At 47.4% G+C, this 19803-nt stretch overlaps 1 protein-coding gene, 1 long non-coding RNA gene and 1 pseudogene across 5 annotated transcripts; 2 read left to right on the top strand and 1 right to left on the bottom strand.

The window, feature by feature from the left end:
• Positions 1-616: 616 nt before the first annotated feature.
• On the bottom strand, positions 617-3044 carry LOC114638026. Its single transcript, XR_003713813.1, has 2 exons — positions 2434-3044; positions 617-1022 (listed from the first exon to the last, which is right to left on the bottom strand). It is a non-coding gene; the product is annotated as an uncharacterized LOC114638026 (long non-coding RNA).
• LOC114638025 (H-2 class I histocompatibility antigen, L-D alpha chain-like) lies at positions 2764-7092 on the top strand. Of its 4 annotated transcripts, XM_028786360.1 has the most exons (7): positions 2764-3184; positions 3388-3657; positions 3838-4113; positions 5657-5932; positions 6060-6173; positions 6352-6384; positions 6764-7092. In XM_028786360.1, the coding sequence occupies exons 1-7, from the start codon at positions 3046-3048 to the stop codon at positions 6766-6768; spliced, it is 1113 nt and encodes a 370-aa protein (XP_028642193.1). In that variant the 5' UTR covers positions 2764-3045; the 3' UTR covers positions 6769-7092. The 4 variants fall into 4 exon arrangements, 3 of the variants coding, with proteins under 3 accessions (XP_028642193.1, XP_028642194.1, XP_028642192.1); XR_003713812.1 differs by having other exon boundaries at positions 2765-3184; positions 6060-6384; XM_028786361.1 differs by lacking the exon at positions 6352-6384 and having other exon boundaries at positions 2765-3184.
• A 6109-nt stretch (positions 7093-13201) lies between these two features.
• Positions 13202-17733, top strand: LOC114638071 (annotated as a pseudogene).
• The last annotated feature ends 2070 nt before the right edge of the window (positions 17734-19803 follow it).

The raw sequence follows: 19803 nt of genomic DNA, 5'->3' as shown, positions 1-19803 counted from the left end.
ACATACGTGTGTTAATGCAGAAATGCACGTTACCTATAAAAGTTTGTGTGTTTACTGACAAAGACAAGACACCAAAGAAGACAAGACAAATAGCCTGGACGATGCAACCTCAAACTGCCTCAATAGCTGTCTCCTTAAAATAATGCATCCAGAACAACCTCAGAACATCTAGTTAAAATCTTCCAGCCTCACAGACTGCTCCACCCAAGACTTCAGTTAAGCCCTGCACTTTCCCCTCACGCAGAGACTAGACTGCAAATGTTACAGCTGGCTTTCTTAGGACTGGAACATTATCCTAATTATCTTAGGTCCCCTGAAAGACATCATCATTCCCAGAAGTAGGAAAAAATTTTAAGAACACTAAGCCCTCATCCCCAAGAGTGGGGTGGTAGGTATTTGGTTGTTGAATGTGTGTAGAGTGTTTGTCATTGGGAAAGTAGTGGTGGTCACAAGATCTTAAAGGTCCTGGTGAGGGAGGAAACAAAGGAAAGTAGATTAGATTAGATTCAGGAATTTCTTTCTCTCTTTTTCTTTCTTCTGTCTTTCTTTCTCTACTATCTCATGTTAGGGTTGGAGCGGGAGAAGGTATGAAAAGAAAAAACGGGGTTTGTAGGCATGAATTTTTCCAACCTCCTTTAATAAATGTTCAACCTCTCCTTTTGCCCACCACCCAGAAGAGGTAGTGGAAAAGAAAAGTTATTAGGATATGGGGAAGTGGACCTGCTTTACAATAGTTCTTTGGGGTCAAGATCAATCTTCTTTGTCAGCATTCAGTCCCATAGCAAACAGCAAATACCAATCAACAGCTGCAGTCCAGTCTTCTTGATCAGCAGACCCCACACAGGTAACAGCAGCTTCAGTCCAGTCCTGCTGGAGGGCAGACACCATGCTTGACCCAGCAACTGTAGTTCAATCCTGAAGAAACTGTAAGGCTCACCAACCAAGAAGCCGCAGGAACCTCAGGAGCAATTCTTTGGAGAGTTTCTCTCAATGCTGGTGTTACCACAAGTGGATCTCAACAACTATGTAGTGCAAACCAATACATGCATGTCATTAGTGAAGAACAGCAAGGCAGAGCAAACCAAACCAAAGCTCAGTGCTCATCTCTGACTGTCTGTGGGGTCATATTTATACTCCTTCATCATAGGTCCTTTCACGTGTCTGCTGCATCAAAACATCCTTTCACCTGTGTCTGCTTCAGGAAAACATTCTTTCACATGTGTGCCCCAGCAAACCATCCCTTGATATAACTGACTTTCCAAAGAAACTAGAAGTTTCCACGTCAGGACTATAAAGGAATGATGGGATAAAAGAATAAATTGTTGACTCTGCTTTTAGACTAAAGAGCATGAACTACTAGTGTCACATATGTTACATTGGTTTGGATTTTTGTATATTGAGAAAATTAAAGCTTATGTTTTGCTACAACATACCGTATACATGCTACAACTCTTGTTTAGGGTATTATACCCATGTAACTCATTTTAAAATGTAATGTAAAGTTTTAATCCTTGAAAGAAACTATCGCAAACAGTTCAAGTTAATTAAGAAATGCAAGTGGATATTCAGTCAATCAAACTTATGGACATGTCAGATACTAGTTGTGTTAATTACAGAAATAAGCTTTCTTTAGGCTCTTGTAGATGTTTCGAAAGTTGACCCGATAGGAGATAGATAGAAACAGGAAACATTTGCCTATTCTGATGTACTATAGAGAGATAGGTGGTCTTTGAAAATCTCAGAGATCTACAGGAGGATATAGCATTGAAAATGTTTTATTAACATGAGAATTTCGGCTGCACCTGGCAGCACCCCCATTCTACTTCAGAGAGGATGATGGGTAGCGAAGAACCTCCATATGCAGAAGTCCCTGCCATCTCTACCTGTGGCTGTGATTTAAAGAGGTCAGGTCAATATCCACACAATCAAAAAATGTATAAATTTAATTTTTCTCCACACTACTGATCCCGGATGAAAACCCACATGCCAGGGTGCCCTTTCTGGCATGAGAATCATCTTTCTTCCAGTCTCCACACTGCACAGGCCTGAGGAACTGTGGGGCCAACTTGGTTATCTTGTCCCACAGAACTGTGACAATCATGTCCTTCACCTCATCAGCTCAGAAGTGTGAGTGAAGGTCAGAGAGGGAGTGACAGGGTAACAGATTTAATCCTTTCTGTCACACTATCATCACTAATCTGTGATATAATTGGTTACAGTTCCTCTCCTACTGTGATTGAGTCACTAAATCAACTGTACCATGGAAGTGGGGACGCAGGGCAAGTGCAGTGTGGACAGGGATCACTGCCTTGTCCTAAGTACTCTCCACAGGGGTCTCTTCCTAGTGGACAAGGGGTCTACTGTGCTGAGACAACGACCCGGGTCCACACAATCTGAGGACTTGGAATGAAGATCCTTGAAAAACACACTCACCTGGAGCCACAGACATTTCGTGTGAAGAACTGAGTCTTGGCCAAGGCTGAAACGACAGATCCTGAGGGAGGAGGCAAAGTCGCCTCTTTACAGATGAGAGTCCTTCACTCAGGCTTGGCAATGTGAGTCTCCAATGGCAGGCCAAGAGAGATTGGTCTCTATAAAGTCCATGTGGGGCTTGCAGGCCAGCGCCTCTGCTTTAAGGAGGAGCATCTCTCCACTGCATCCTCAACTGCTTGTGTCATCATTGTAGTCCCGGAAGTGGCTTTTCTTCTAGAAGAGTCCGGGGGTCTGACTTCTGAAGAGAAGAAGAGGAAGGGTGGAGGAGAGGAGACAGAGAGTCTGGCCTGTGGGTCTCTCCTCGTGTCCTGACAGCTTGTGGGTCAGAACTCGGAGACATCATGAGAAATAGCGCTCTGTCCGCAGCACAGGATTCAGCCAAAGTCTTAGTCTCCAGGCGGTGAGGTCAGGGGTGGGGAAGCCTAGGGCTGGGGATTCCCCATCTCCCCAGTTTGACTTCTGCTCCTAACCTGGGTCAGGACATTCTGCCTGGACACTGATGGTGCACGGGCAGGTCTCACCCCCATTGGGTGACGCGATCCTGGAGAACCAATGAGCGTTGCAGTGGGCATGGGTTATAGAGTCCAGGCAGCCCGCCGAACTCAGACTACCCAGGTCCCAGACATGATGGCACCGCGCACGCTGCTCCTGCTGCTGGCGGCCGCCCTGGCCCCGACCCAGACCCGCGCGGGTGAGTGCGGGGTCGGGAGGGAAACCGGGTCTGCAGGGAAGGACGGGGGCGGCACCGGGGAAGCCGCGTCCCCGCGTCGCCCACCGGACCCTCCGCCCCTTCTCCACCTGCGTCCCGAGCCCCGCGCCCTGCTCCCCTCCCATCCCACGCACCCGCCCGGGGTTCCGGGAGGAGGTCGGAGTCTCACCACACACCGCCCCCAGGCTCACACTCGCTGCGGTATTTCAACACTGCGGTGTCCCGGCCCGGCCTCGGGGAGCCCTGGTTTATCTCTGTCGGTTATGTGGACGACACGCAGTTCGTTCGCTTCGACAGTGATACGGAGAATCCGAGATACGAGCCACGCGTGCCGTGGGTGGAGCAGGAGGGGCCGGAGTATTGGGACGGGATCACACGGAAAACCAAGAATTTGGAGCAGTGGTTCCGAAGGAACCTGAGGACCCTGCTCAGCTACTACAACCAGAGTGAAGTCGGTGAGTGACCCCAGGTTGGAGGTCATGATCCCTACACATCCGACACAGGGGCCTGAGACGTCCTGGGTCCAGGACTCGGGGGCAGAACCGACCGGGGACCGGTTTCCCTTTCAGTTTGGAGAAGTCCGCGGGTGGGTGGGGCTGGGGCGGATGGGCGGGGCTGACCACGGGGTCCCGCAGGCTCTCACACACTCCAGCGGATGTACGGCTGTGACATTGGGTTGAATGGGAGTCTCCTCCACGGGTACCTGCAGTATGCCTACGACGGCCGCGATTACATCGCCCTGAACGAAGACCTGAAAACGTGGACGGCAGCGGACGTGGCAGCACAGATCACCAGACGCAAATGGGTGCAGACTGATGAAGCAGAGAGATACAGGGCCTACCTGGAGGGCACGTGCCTGAAGTGGCTCCGCAGATACCTGGAGCGCGGGAAGGAGACGCTGCTGCGCACAGGTGCAGGGCCACGGGCAGCTCCTCCCTCTGCCCTCGGGCTGGGGTTCAGTCCTGGGGAAGAAGAAACCCTCAGCTGGGGTGATGCCCCTGTCTCAGAGAAGAGAGAGTGTGTCCCTGGGTCTCCTGATCCTCATCACAGTGACTGCACTGACTCTCCCAGGGTTCAGCCTTCTCCCTGGACAGTTCCCAGTCTGTCTAGGGAAGGAAGGAAAGAATTTCTTGCTGTGAGCCATGGCCTCTCCCAGGCCTGGTTCTGTACCCACATCCATTGTCTGTGGACACTGACTCCTATCATGCTGAGTGTGTCAGCCCTTACACCTCAGGACCGGAAGTCTCCTTTACCTGATAGGAGACATGGAGTCCCTACACTAGGCTGGTTCCTTCAGTTTCTAGAACTTTCCAAAGAATACATTCTCACAGATACCTCCCTGTCTGTGGGGTTTGCATCTCTTTGACAACCCAACTCTATTTATTCCTACAATGGTGAATGGTCACATGAGCCCTTTTGGGGGTACCCTGGAGGAATATAAACTATGGAATTGCTCTCTCTCTCTCTTCTCTTCTCTTCTCTTCTCTTCTCTTCTCTTCTCTTCTCTTCTCTTCTCTTTTTTTCTTTTCTTTTTCTTATTTCTTACCTTCCTTTTTATTTACTTTTTTTTGAAGGCATTATTTTGCTTCTAGCCAGTTTTTGTCTGCACTGGAGTGATCCTGTTTCTCCATGCCCTTTCATTTGTATCAGTCTCCACAGACTGAATGATTACACAAGTTAATTCAGGGTTCTCATTAAAGGAGAGATTCTTGTGAGCTTAGACTGTTTCCTGTCAGAACTAAACATCCAGAAGCCTCCTGTTCTTCCTCTGCCCCCACAAGTTACAGTGCTCCCCCTAGTGAATCAGGAATTGGATTTTCTGAGAGACAGGGTCTTTTGCAATCCAGGGCTGGAGTGAGGGAAGATCCACACACCCTTTGAGCACACTGTGATCCAGGGAGAGGTGCACTGGGGTTCACAGCACACTTCTGAAATCCTGTGTAATAGACTTGTACCTTGTCACACTAGAGGCAGGTGCTGGGAGTCATTTTCTCTGGCTGAGTCTCAGACGTTGACCACATTTCTGCTACACACTTTGTGATGGCTGTTCACTAGGATTGACAGTTATGCTGGTCGGCAAGATGATCACGGTGGTTGAGTTTCAGTGGTGGCATCCTACCAGTAGCATATGGCTCTAATTTCTAATTTAGATGATTATTTATTTTTCATTCTATCTTCCATTCTTTCACTACCTGTCTCATGATATAAAACATTACATAAGGAAAACCATGTTGACACACTGGCTCATGTGGATTCCCTCTTAGCTTCTGAATCCCCCAGGAAAATGTACAGTTCTGTCCTGAGGGGACCAGCTCTACTTACTGGTCACTAGTGTGATGAAAGTTGAAGTGTTCAAACAGACACATAGTTCAGTGTCATCATTGATTTAGCTGTGTCTTGTGTAGATTTCAGTTTGTCTTGTTAATTGTGGGATTGCTTAAATCTTCCACACAGATCCCCCAAAGGCACATGTGACCCATCACCCCAGATCTGAAGGTGATGTCACCCTGAAGTGTTGGGCCCTGGGCTTCTACCCTGCTGACATCATTCTGACCTGGCAGTTGAATGGAGAGGAGCTGACCCAGGACATGGAGCTTGTGCAGACCAGGCCTTCAGGGGATGGAACCTTCCAGAAGTGGGCATCTGTGGTGGTTCCTCTTGGGAAGGAGCAGAATTACACTTGCCATGTGTACCATGAGGGGCTGTCTCAGCCACTCACCCTGAGATGGGGTAAGAAGTGTGTGGGTGCAGAGCTGGGGTCAGGGAAATCTGGAGCCTTCTGCAGACTCTGAGCTGGTCAGGGCTGAGAGCTGGGGTCATGACCCTCACCTTCATTTCCTGCTCCTGTTTTTTTCAGAGCCTCTTCCATCCACTGACTCTAACATGGTGATCATTACTGTTCTGGTTGTCCTTGGAGCTGTGGCCATCATTGGAGCTGTGGTGGCTTTTGTGATGAGAAGGAGAAATGCAGGTAAGAAAGGGCAGGGTCTGAGTTTTCTCTCAGCCTCCTTTTGAAGTGTGCTCTGCTCATTAATGGAAAATCCATCCACACCCTGCATTGCTACTGTCTCCAACTGGGTCTGCTGTCAGTTCTGGAAAATTCTAGTGTCAAGATCTTCCTTGGACTCTCACAGCTTTTCTTCTCACAGGTGGAAGAGGAAGGGACTATGCTCCAGCTCCTGGTTAGTGTGGGGGACAGGATTGTCCTAAGGCCATTGCAGTGAAGCTGGGGATGATGGGTGCTCTGGGAATCCATAATAGCTCCTCCAGAGAAACCTTCTGGGGCCCTCAGTTGTACCTTGATATGGATACACATATACATATACGTATACATCATATACATATACATATATACATATTCTGTTTTACCCTAAGCATGGTAAGCTCCCAGAGCTCTGATATGTCTCTCCCAGATTGTAATGGTGACACTATGGGGTCCAATTGGGATGGAGCAATGTGGACATGATTGGGTTTTAGGGACTTCCAGTATCATCTGTGAGTGATCCATGGGGTTTTGGGATGTTGACTTCACAGTGATGGTTCATGACTCTTGTTCTCTAGCATGAAGACAGCAGCCTGGAGTGGACTGAGTGACAGACAGTGTGTTTAGGTCTCTCCTGTGACATCCAGAGCCCTCAGTTCTCTTTAGACAACAGTGTCTGATGTTCCCTGTGATCCTATGGGCTCAATGTGAAGAACTGTGTAGTCCAGCCTGCCCTGCACACCAGGACCCTGTCCCTGCACTGCCTGTGTTCCCTTCCACAGCCAGCCCTCCTGATCCAGCCAAACACTGGGGGACATCTGCATCCTGTCAGCTCCATGCTGCCCTGAGCTGCAGCTCCTCACTTCCACACTGAGAATAAGAATCTTAAGGTGACGTTGATTGTTAACATCTTGACTTGAGCGTTGATTGCTTGTTAATTTCATGGATTGAGAACACTTAGAGTTTTTTTGAAGAAATAATTGGCACATGGAGAACCTTCCAGAATCAGTGTCACTAAGCTGTGTGTATCTGCTTAGACAGGCTGAGGCTGTGGGAGCTGTGTGAATGTGAAGAGGGCTGTGCCCAGGTGGAGTCAGTCTGTTGTTATTTTTGATGGTGTCACTCCTTCCCTGTGTCACCTCTGGGCTCTGCTCTCTCCATCACTATGAAGCACATTCTGAGAGTCTGTGATCACAAGGACACAGGGATGAGAGATGAACAAACAGGTCACATCCTATACCTGAGACCCTGATTCCTGTTCCCAGGATTTTGTGTTACCAGGGATAAAGATCAGAGACCCCAGTGGGGATCCTTCGATGTGCGGGGTGCACAAGATATGTCACACAACATTTCCTTCCATCCATTTGTTTTAGCTACTAATGATGCAGTCTTGTGCTGCCCTTGGCACTCCCTGTTGTGTTTTCTGCTTCCTTTTCTTTTCAGTGTCCTTTCCAGGGTTCTCAGGTATTTGGTGAGATCTGTCTGTTCATCTCTCAGGAACACATTCAGAGCTAAGATAATTGGCTTAGATTTTTCAAAACCTATTTTTAATAAGGGTTCTTCAATGCTTTATCTCCCTTCTAGCCCACCACCCACCAGAAGAAGTGGAACAGAAATGTTATTAGGATAGGAGGAAAGCAGACCTGTTTAGAAATGGGTCTTTTTGGCTGGAGAGATGGCTCAGTGGTTAAGAGCACTGACTGCTCTGCCAGAGGTCCTGAGTTCAATTCCCAGCAACCACATGGTGGCTCACAACCACCTGTAATGTGATTTCAAACACTCTTCTAGTATGTGTCTGAAGACAGCTGCAGTGTGCTCATATAAATAAAAAAAAAAATCTTTAGAAATGAGTCTTTGGAGCAAATCCAGAGTGTGTTGTCAGGGTATCAACAGTTCAGTTCACAAGAATAAGCAAGAGCAGGTCAATCCAGAAGAAGCCGGGAGGCTCATGTCTTTGCTGTTTAGAAGTAGTTCCTTGGGATAAATTTAGTCACCAACTGACAGGATACCAGCACTCCAGGTCAGTGAGTGTCAGGATAGCAGACATGAATCATCAGCTGTGGCACAACCCAGGAGAAACTGCCAGGCCTCCACTAAATCAGCACAAGTCTGCAGGAGATACCAGGTCCACCAGGGATTCCAGAAGGCATTCTCTGGCAAGACTCTCTCAAGGAAGTAAAGATCAGGGAATATGAAGACTTGAGATCAACAGAGCATTGCAAAGTCATCTGTGCAAGCCAGCCATCACTGTCTGTTGTGTCTTATTTATAATTCTTCCAAACATCATGTGTCCACACATGTTGGGAGCCAACTCCTAGCCAAAAGCGCTATCATCTTTGCAGCCATCTCAAGCCATATATCCTGACAAGAGACTTGTTTTCAACAGCCTGCAATAGCTGAGCACACTCTGATAAACATCTTGTTTCTCTCACATATCTTGTTTTGCTGTTTAGTGCTGCCAACTGCAAGGCACACATGGTCTCCTCACTGCTAGCTAGGCACACGTGATATCCACGCTGCAAGGCACATGACATAGTGCCTTCAGCTGTGCTTGTCCACGAGGGCAAGGCACATGGTAAAGGGTATAAATACCCAGGATTTCCTTCCAATAAACAAGACTTGATCAGACTCCCTGTCTTGTCTCCATTCTCTGCATCTCTTGTCCCCACTCTCTCTCTTGCTGGGCCCTGGCCCGCAGACTGGAGCAGCAGAATGGGCTGTTACAAAGTGGCCCCCGGAACGTGAGGCAGCTCCGGTGGCTACATGCACAGGACTCTTGCTTTACATGAGTCTTGCCTCAGGAAAACACCATGTGAGTCTGTCTTAGCAAAACTCCACTTGAGTCTGTGTTGAGCAATGCCCGCGTGAGGGTCTCTGGCGGCGGGACTTGGCTACACCCTCTGCTGATGGAGCCAGCCATGCGCGAGCGAACTATCCACAAGCTATAGACAGCCGCAGGGTCCCAGGAGCAGAGACTCCGGGCACGCGGGACACAGTGCAGGCCAGGGTCCCCGCGGAGGAGATGCACTGCCGATGTTGTCAGGAGAAAGTGTCCCTCGGCCCACTAGAGTGCAGAGAGCACCAGGACGGGCAGAAAAGGTTTCTCTCCCTCTCCCGTCCTGCCTCACAGACAGGGGCACACACGAGTCTTGACTTACACAATGAGTCCAGGATTCCAAGAGACATGTAGAGTTAAAGGAGTCCAGATTTATTGACATGGCGATGTGTCTGGATGGCGTGCTCTCCCAAAAAAATGTCAGAAAGGGTTTGCTTATATTGGAAGTGGGTGGGGCTTCTAGGTAATATGTAATACGAGACCTGTTAGCCTCGCGTGACCTACTGTATGGAGACCTCATGTCAGGTCTCTGGGTTCTGGTGGCGTGGCCGAACACCCAGGATTTCCACAGCCCCACAAGTCTGTATCAGCAGACATATCCAGAAACTTGCACTTCACTCTGCCAATCAGCCCAAGTCTGCAGAAGCAGCAAGAAGCTGCCAGCACATCACCAAAAGATTTTTGGTGCATTTCTCTCTATGGAGTCACAAGAAACAATGACCAATAAACAATGGTAATGTTTACCAATACCATGCAGCCTCATCTACTGTCTGCTGAGTTTTATTTATATTCTTTCTAAACACCATGTGTCCTCTCACATGTCTACTTCAGAAAACATCAGTTCTTTCTTAAGAAACTAGAAGTTTCCACTTCAAGAATAGGAATGCTTCTCTCTCCTGTAACTTGGGTACCGCCCCCTGAACCTTTTATACTCCTGGAATATCTTATATTTTAGCATCTTGTATTATGGAGTTAAGTCCCTGAAGTCTCTTCATCTCCATTCCAAGCTCAGTGAATTTGTGGCTTGCAGCCCTGACTTGGGCATGCAGGATGTGTTAGTCAGCATAGCCTGTCTTAAAGTCCTGTTCATAAGCCTGTTGTTGCTCTGCACTGTGGATGACTCTGTATTGCAGGAGACCAAAGTCCTTGTCATAGGCCTGTAACCATTTAAATTAACTAATATTTATAGCACTAAAGACACCGGCGGCATAAACTGAGGTAAAAACCAGTCAGCTCAACAAGAAAACTATTTTCTTAACCATATAGATGTCTATGACAAGTCTGACTCTACAACTAAACTACCAGCTCTTTAGAAATGTCTATGTGCCGTTCTTCTGAGCAGGTCTACATTTTTGTTGAGTTCCTCCAAACCCAAGAGTTATTCTTACCTCTCTTTCCTAGATTTCTGCTTTACCTATGTCCTGCCAGATGCTTTTCTGTTGTTCCTGCAAGCCCAAAGAGGAAATCCCCATCACTTACCCAGAGCTCCTTCCATAGAGGCTCTTCCAAGCTGAGGGAGAGAGAGAGAGAGAGAGAGAGAGAGAGAGAGAGAGAGAGAGAGAGAGAGAACACTCTGTCTAAGATCCAGTTGCTTATAAAAGAAGTCTAGCTCCTCCCATACACCCTTGGCAGGCTGAGTCATGTCACTATCATGGGATTTTTCTACTCAGGGATTGCTAGCTTTTTTTTTTTAACCCCCTTTACAATGGCATCAGGCCCATGGATTAGAGTGGGAAGTCATTCACAGATTCAGCTGGGTTTTTTCTGAGCTGCAATTTATGTGGGTCTGCTGGGGACTGGATGGGACTGAAGAGGTGTTGCCACTGTGGACAGCTCCTGTGGTGGTGTTTCACCAAGGCTGCAGGCTGAAGCAGGACAGAAGATGTCACTGCCATGGACAGCTCCTGTGATGCCAATAGGCTGAGGAGATGTAGTGGAGCTGCCATTTTAACAGGAGCCCCATTTTGGACAGCTCCTGTGGGACATTTTACTGAGGTGGCCTGTACACTGGAGCAGGAAGAAAGGGCCCACCAGGCAGTGGTGTCGCACGCCTTTAATCCCAGCACTTAGGAGGCAGAGGCAGGCGGATTTCTTAGTTCAAGGCCAGCCTGGTCTACAGAATGACTTCCAGGACAGCCAGGGATACACAGAGAAACCCTGTCTCAAAAAACAAAAACAAAAAAAAGAAGAAAGGGCCTGCTGTCACTTTGACAGATTTAGTGTTAGGGACTACAAGAAGCCAGGATAAACCCTTTCGCCCTAAGCTGTGTCTTGTCAGATATTAAGCCACAGTGACACAAAATGGAACTGTATTGGTTACTTTTCTTTTGCTGTGTCCATGATAAAACATCATGTCCAAGAAAACTTATAGGTATATCTGGGGATTAGGGTCCCAAGGAGTTAAGAGCCCATCAACATCATGACAGCAAACACCAGGCATGGCAGCAGGAACAGCTGAGAGCTCACACCTCCAACCATGCCCCCCAGTGACATACTTCCTCCAGCAAGGCCACACCTCCTAAGCTTCCCCAAACAGCACCAACTGGGAACTAAGTCTTCAAATGACCAAGAATATGGGGGTCATCTTATTCAAAGGACCACAGTAACTAACAAAGACAGTGACACCCAAGCTCTCAGTGCAAATATGGGATCTTCCAGGTGTAGTGCCAGGGAAATGTTAGCAAATCCCCAAAAAACAGACAGGAGCTTATCCAATGTAATCACAGTAAGACCTTTTTATTTGAGCTAGCTCTGGCCAGCACACCACATCATGCAGGACAGGTTTGGTGATGAGGAGCCCTGAATATCTTTTGGGGTAAGGCTCTATGGTAAGCAGCAAGTGGGGAGTAATTTTACATGCATCTAATTGGAAAGATACCATGGCCTTAACATAATTGTCTGGTGCTCGAAGTTATATCATATACTTAATGTCTGCTTCCCTCTGCATTGGTGGTCGTTAGACTGGGGATGGGCTTGTAACCTGGGGATGCATGTTTGATGGGGGAATAACCGGGAGTTACACTGTTTTTGTTGGTGGTTAACCTAGAGACTGGAGCTAAGCTCGGTTTTTTGGAGAGGTAGCTTGGAAACTAAAGCTAGGTATCTCCCTGTTAGTTTGTCTGAGGTCAAGTTCTCTAAAATGGAGTCTGAATTTAAAATGTTTGCCCTCTCACAGGTAGCAGCTGACTGACACAGCCACAAGTGGGACCTGGGCAAGAAGGCTTGGTTCTCCAGTGTCACCTAAGGTGTGTTTGGGTAGACTGAGCACTGTGAGGACAGATTAGGAAGCTCCTTCTGTTGGACTCTGTGACCCTGAGGCACCCAGAGCTTCTCTTATTCAAACCTTCTCTGCAGGGTAGTTAGGTGACTCAGGCCTGAGTGAGGCCTTGTGGCTGCAGAGAAAAGAATCACAGAGAATCAAGGCATAAAAATAAAGATGGTGTCACTTCCGAGTAAAATAATGGAACTGGAGAGACTGTTCAGAGGTGAAGAATGCTTACTGCTGTTCCAGAGGACCTGGGTTCAGTTCCCAGCTCTCACTCACTTGTAACTCCAGTCTCAGAGGGGATAGGGCACCCTCTTCTGGCCACCTGGGGCACTCCATGCATGTAGCATACAGACATACACGAAGACAAAATACCAGTATACTTAAAAATATTTTTTAAAAGAATGAAAAAGAAACGGAGAGAAATAAGATTTCTGTAAAGAAATCCCTGAATAGTATTGGGGGTCACTACAGCATGTAGGAACTCCCCCAAAAACTAGTTCAGGACTTTAGGGTTCCCTGTACTAGATCTACACACTGGGCTTAGGGATTCAGCAATGGAAGGGAGAAATCAACACAACTCCCCCAATAGAGTGGTCCCTGATGCTACTGGTCTATGAAGCCTGTGCATTCGTTCATTTGTGCTGTTTGTGTTGTTATGTCTTGTAGCTCAGGTTGACTTTGAATTCCTTTTTGTTATTTTAATCATTATTAATTTATTATGAACAGTGTTCTCCCTGCATATGTGCCTGTCCCCAGAAGAGGGCGCTAGATCTCATTATAGAAGAACCACCAAGTGATTTCTGAGAATTCAACTCAGGACCTATGGAAGAGCCATTAATGCTATCAAACTGAGCACTGAGTCATCTCTCCAGTCCCAACCTTGAATTCTTGATCCTCCTGCCTCACCTCAGCATGCCAAGTGTCGGTAGGGATCACACGTGGTGTGTGTGTGTGTGTGTGTGTGTGTGTGTGTGTGTCTGTATGTCTGTGTGTGTGTGTGTGTGTGTCTGTGTGTGTGTCTGTGTGTCTGTGTCTGTGTGTGTCTATGTCACCGTGACTGGAGAGAGTGCTGTTGAGTAACAATGATGGGAGGAGCCTGAGGTGTAATCTCACTCAGAAGTTTTATTTCAGCCAGAAGATCATAAGAACCTGTGAGAACTGCAAAACAGAGGATTTGGAGTTGAAGGGAAAAATCCCTGGCTGCTTTAAGCTAATTGAATAAACCATAATCTCTCTGAGTCAAATATTTTTGAGCAAGATGGATTAAAGAAAAAACACGATTAATTAATTTCATGAGGGTAGGTGGGGGATGGGGTAAGGGGACAACATATGAAATGTAAATAAAACATCTAAAAAATTAATTTCATGATATACAACTTGACACACAATCATGTCTCCTTGTGTCATAATTAACTTCCAAATGAAAACAATAACCAGGTCATAATAGTATTGAAACATGAGATAAATATCACTCAAACAATCGCAAATGCATTATAAATTTAGAAAAAGTGGCAATGTCCCTTGAGGGAGATTCTTTTAGCATCTCAAATTTAAATATGATAACCATTGATAACTCTCTTAATCGATGCTACATTGTATGATAAAGAAACAGAGAAGATAATGCAATATCTGTACAAATACATTCTTAACCAAATACAACAGAAATGCCTGTATCAGTTATAATCCTCATTTCTGCAATGGGTCAAACGACTTTAGCAGATAACCACATCTGTTCCACAAGGACTGTTTATTTAGAGAAATAAGGACTCTGACAATTATCTTATTTACTAAGGCCTTGATCAAACAAACACTTTTGTCTCATTCCCTGTCTAGGTCATAATATATAATCCCACTTATTTGACAGTATTTTCTGCCATGTGGTTAGTTACTGCTCCTCTGCTTCATGTGTCTGTCTTCTTCAGTGTCCTGGGACAGATCGCCTGCTTTCCTGACTGATATTTATAACTACCTTCCTCTACTACCCATTCTGAATTTCCTCTCTTTCAGCAAGCACCTCAGCAGGTCTTGTCTCTTTTCTTGGAGGACTGACCATACCACCATTCCTGAAGGGTCTGTGCCCTTTGTCATCCTGCCTGGATTAGGCTGTTGTAGTTTCCCATTGACTTTAATCACAGGACATTGTACTAGGAAGCGAAGCCCTAAAGGATCTCCTGCACTCCAGACATCTCTGTCGGCTACGTGGACAACACGCGGTTTGTGCGCTTCAACAGCGAGGTGGAGAATCTGAGATACGAACCGTGTGCGCTGTGGGTGGAACAGGAGGGGCCGGAGTATTGGTAGTGGGAGACACAGGGAGCCAAGAGCAATGAGCAGAGTGGGCCTGAGGACTCTGCTCAGCTACTACAACAAGAGGGAGGGCAGTGAATGACCCCTCCAAGTCCCAACACAGGGGCCAGAGACATCCAGGGTCCCAAGTCCGATATTCGGGAGCAGAACCGACCCTGGACCCGTTTCCCTTTCAGTTTGAATAAGTCCGCGTGGGGGTGGGGTCGGGACATGTGGGCGGGGCCAGGTGGGTGGGCGAGGCCGGAGTGGGTGGGTGGGGCTGACCGCGGGGTCCCTCAGGATCTCACACTTACCAGCAGATGCATGGATGTGATGTGGGGTCGGACGGGAACCTCCTCTGCAGCTGTAATCAGTACGCCTACGATGGCCGTGATTACATCGCCCTGAATGAAGACCTGGAAACTTGGCCAGCAGCGGACATGGCGGCGCAGATCACCCGACTCAAGTGGGAGCAGGATGGTTTTGCAGAGAGATACAAGGCCTACCTGGAGGGCGAGTGCGTGGAGTGGCTCCGCAGATACCTGGAGCTCGGGAAGGAGATGCTGCTGCGCACAGGTGCAGGGGCCTCAGGCAGCGCCTCCCTCTGCCCTCGGGCTGGGGCTCAGTCCTGGGGAAGAAGAAACCCTCAGCTGGGGTGATGCCCCTGTCTCAGAGGGGAAAGAGTGTCCCTGGGTCTCCTGATCCTCACACAATGACTGTACTGACTCTTCCAGGGCTCAGCCTTCTCCCTGGACAATTCTCAGTCTGTCTCAGGAGGGAAGGAGAGAATTTCCCCCCACTTAACAATGGCAGCTCCCTTCAGTCAGATTGTAGCCTCTGTCAGTCATGGCCTCTCCCAGGCCTGGTTCTCTGCCCTCACCCACTGTCTGTGGACACTGACTCCTGTCATGCTGAGTGTGTCAGCCCTTATACCTCAGGACCAGAAGTCTTCTTTACCTGATGGGAGACATGGACTCCCCTATACTAGACTGGTTCCCCCAGTTTGTAGAACTTTCTAAAGAATGCATTCTCATTGACTCCTCCCTGTCTGTGGGGTTTGCAACCTTTCAACAACCCAATTCTATCTATTTCTACAGTGGTGAAGGTCACATGAGCCCTTATGGGGTGTCCTGCAGAAATACTAAGTTGTGGGATTTCTTTTTGCTTTTTTTTTTCTCTTTTGTTTTTCCTTTTCATTCTTTCTTACTTTCTTTTTTTTCTTTACTTTTTTTTTAAGGCATTATTTTGCTTCTGGTCAGTTTTTGTCTGCACTGGAGTGATCCTGTTTCTCCATGCCCTTGTATTATCATTTGTATCAGTCTCCACAGGTGCCAGGGGAGACTGCTAACCTAGATAATTAGACAAGTTAAATCAGGGTTATCATTAAAGGAGAGATTCTTGTCAACTTAGACTGTTTCCTGTCAGAACTAAACATTCAGAAGCCTCCTTCTCTTCCTCTGCCCCCACAAGTTACAGTGCTCCCCCAGTGAAAAGAAATGGGACTTTCTGAGAGACAGGGTCTTCTGCAATCCAGGGCTGGAGTGAGAGGGAAGATCCACACACCCTGTGAGCATGCTGTGTTCCAGTGAGTGCTGCACTGGGGTCCACATCACACTCCAGGGATCCTGTGTAACATACTTGTATCTTGTGGTCCAGAGGCAGGGGCTGGGAGTCATTTTCTCTGGCTGAGTGTCAGAGGTTCACCACATTTCTGCTACACACTTTCTGATGGCTGTTCACTTGAACTGACAGTTATACTGGTAAGCCAGACGACAACAGTGGTTGACTCTCAGTGGTGGACCCTTTCCAGTACCATATGGCCCTAATTTCTAATATAGATATGAACACAAACATATGTTAAATTACTTATTTTCCATTTCATCTGCCATTCCATGACTACCTATCTCATGCTATAGAACATCACATAAGGACAGCCATGTTGACCCACTGGCTCATGTGGATTCCCTCTTAGCTTCTGAGTCTCCCAGGAACATGTGCAGTTCTATGCTGAGGGAACCAACTCTACCTGCATATCACTTAGTATCATGACAATTGAAATGTCAAACAGACACTTAGTTCAGTGTCATCATTGATTTAACTGTATCTTGTGTAGATTTCAGTTTGTCTTGTTAATTGTGGGATTGCTTAAATCTTCCACACAGATCCCCCAAAGGCACATGTGAACCATCACCCCAGACAAGAAGGTGATGTCACCCTGAGGTGCTGGGCCCTGGGCTTCTACCCTGCTGACATCACCCTGACCTGGCAGTTGAATGGGGAGGAGCTGACCCAGGACATGGAGCTTGTGCAGACCAGGCCTTCAGGGGATGGAACCTTCCAGAAGTGGGCATCTGTGGTGGTGCCTCTTGGGAAGGAACAGAATTACACTTGCCATATGTACCATGAGGGGCTGTCTCAGCCACTCACCCTAAGATGGGGTAAGGAGGGTGTGGGTGCAGAGCTGGGGTCAGGGAAAGCTGGAGCCTTCTGCAGACTCTGAGCTGGTCAGGGCTGAGACCTGGAGTCATGACCCTCACCTTCATTTCCTGTACCTGTCCTTCCCAGAGCCTCCTCCATCCACTGACTCTAACATGGTGATCATTGCTGTTCTGGGTGTCCTAGGAGCTGTGGCCATCATTGGAGCTGTGGTGGCTTTTGTGATGATGAGAATGAGAAACAGAGGTAGGAAAGGGCAGGATCTGAGTTTTCTCTCAGCCTCCTTTAGAAGTGTGCTCTGCTCATTAATGGGAAACACAGCCACACCCTGCATTGCTACTGTCTCCAACTGGGTCTGCTGTCGGTTCTGGAAACTTCCTAGTGTCAAGATCTTCCTTGAACTCTCACAGCTTTTCTTCTCACAGGTGGAAGAGGAGGAGACTATGCTTCCAGCTCCAGGTTAGTGTGGGGGACAGGATTGTCCTGAGGCCATTGCAGTGAAGCTCAGGATGATGGGAGATCTGGGAATCCATAATAGCTCCTCCAGGGAAACCTTCTGGAGGTCTCATTTGTACCTTAATATGAATACATACTTATACACATACATATACATTTGTTTTGTATATGTAGGCAGGGACAGCTCCCAGAGCTCTGATATGTCTCTCTCATATTGTAAAGGTGACACTGTGGGGCCTGATTGTGGAGGGGCAATGTGGACATGATTGGGTTTCAGGGACTCCCAAAATCCCCTGTGAGTGGTGGGTTGTTGGAATGTTGTCTTCACAATGATGGATCATGACTCTCATTCTCTACCATGAAGACAGCAGCCTGGAGTGGACTGAGTGACAGACGGTGTGTTCAGGTCTCTCCTGTGATGTCCAGAGCCTTCAGTTCTCTTTAGACAACAGTGTCTGATGTTCCCTGTGATCCCATGGGCTCAATGTCAAGAACTGTGGAGCCCAGCCTGCCCTGCACACCAGCACCCTGTCCCTGCACTGCCTGTGTTCCCTTCCATAGCCAACCTTCCTGGTCCAGCCAAACACTGGGGGACATCTGCATCCTGTCAGCTCCATACTGCCCTGAGCTGCAGCTCCTCACTTCCACACTGAGAATAAGAATATGAATGTGAACTTGATTGTTAACATCTTTACCTGAGGGTTGATTGCTTGTTAATTTCATGGACTGAGAATACTTAAGAGTTTTTGAAGAAATAAATGGCCCATGGAGAACCTTCCAGAATCTGTGTCACTATACTGTGTGTATCTGGTGGGACAGGATGAGACTGTGCCCAGGTGTGCTCAGTCCACTTTGATCTTTGATCGGCTCACTCCCAGGCTATGTCACCTCAGGGCTCTGCTCTCTCCATCACTATAAAGGACATGCTGAGAGTCTGTGATCACAAGAACACAGAAAGGCCAGAGCCTTGTCTGGCCCCAGGATTATGAATCCCCAAATCTGAAGATCAGAGACTCAACTGGGGACCCTTTAATGTGCGGGGTGCACGAGATAAGTCACACTACATTTCCTCCCATCCATTTGTGTTAGCTACTAATGATTCAGTTGTGCAGCTGCCCTGGGCACTCCCTGTAGCCATGCTACTGTGCTAATTTCTGCTTCTTCTTTCCAGTGTCTTTTCCAGGGTTCTAAGGTATAGGATATGATTTTCTGTTGAACTCTCAGGAGAACATCCACAGCTGAGACTATTAGCTTAGATTTTTCAAAATCTATTTTTAATAAGGGTTCTTAAATTCTTAACCTCCCTTCTAGCCCACCACCCATAGGAAGTAGTGGAAAAGAAAGGTTATTAGGATAGGTGGAAACAGACCTGTTTAGAAATGGGTCTTTGGAGCAAATCCAGAGTGTGTTGTCAGGATATCAGCAGTTCAGTTCACAAGAATCAGCAGCAGCAGGTCAATCCCGAAGAAGCCAGGAGTCTCACCTGTTTGCTGTTTAGAAGTAGTTCCTTGGTGCAATTTGAATCTCCAACTGACAGGATACCAGCAGTCCAGGTCAATAGTGTCAGGATAGCAAACTGGAATCATCAGCTGGGGCACAGCCCAGCAGAAACTGCCAGGCATCCACTGAATCTGCATGAGTCAGCAAGAATGATCAGGAGCAGCAGGGACACCAGAAGTTCTCTGTGGTGACTCTCTCTACAAAGCAAAGATCAGTGAAGATGAAGACATGAAACCAACATAGTATTGCAAATCCAGCTATGCAAGCCCGCCATCACTGTCCATTTCATTCTATTATACTTCCTCTAAACATCACATGTCCTCACTCGAGCCTTGCTTCAATAAAACACCACGTGAGTCTGTATCAGCTGACATATCCAGAAACTTCACTTCACTCTGCCAATCAGCCCAAGTCTGCAGAACAGGCTTGAAAGAATCAGCCAGAACATCACCAGAATTTTCCACTTCAAGAGCAACGTTTCTTTCTACTGTAACTTGGGTACCGCCCCCTGAACCTTTTATACTCCTGGACTATTTTATCTTTTAGCACCTTGTGTTCTGGAGTTAACCCTCTGAAGTCTCTTAATCTCCACTGCCAGCTAAGTAAACCTGTGGCTTGTAGCCCTGACTTGAGCATGATGGATGTGGTATTCAGCATAGTCTGTCTTAAAGTCCTGTTCATAAGCCTGTTGTTGCTCTGCATTGTAGATGGCTTTGTATTGCAGGAGAACAAAGTTCTGCTCATAGGCCTGTAACCATTTAAATTAACTAATATTTATAGAATTGAAGACACTGGAGCATAATCTGAGGTAAAAACCTGCCAGCTCAGCAAGGAAA

This window comes from Grammomys surdaster, unplaced genomic scaffold (assembly GCF_004785775.1).
Source record: "Grammomys surdaster isolate TR1022 unplaced genomic scaffold, NIH_TR_1.0 125504, whole genome shotgun sequence".
Lineage (NCBI taxonomy): Eukaryota > Metazoa > Chordata > Mammalia > Rodentia > Muridae > Grammomys > Grammomys surdaster.
The sequence above is the reverse complement of the archived record's forward strand: the minus strand, read 5'-3'. Positions and strand labels throughout refer to the sequence as shown.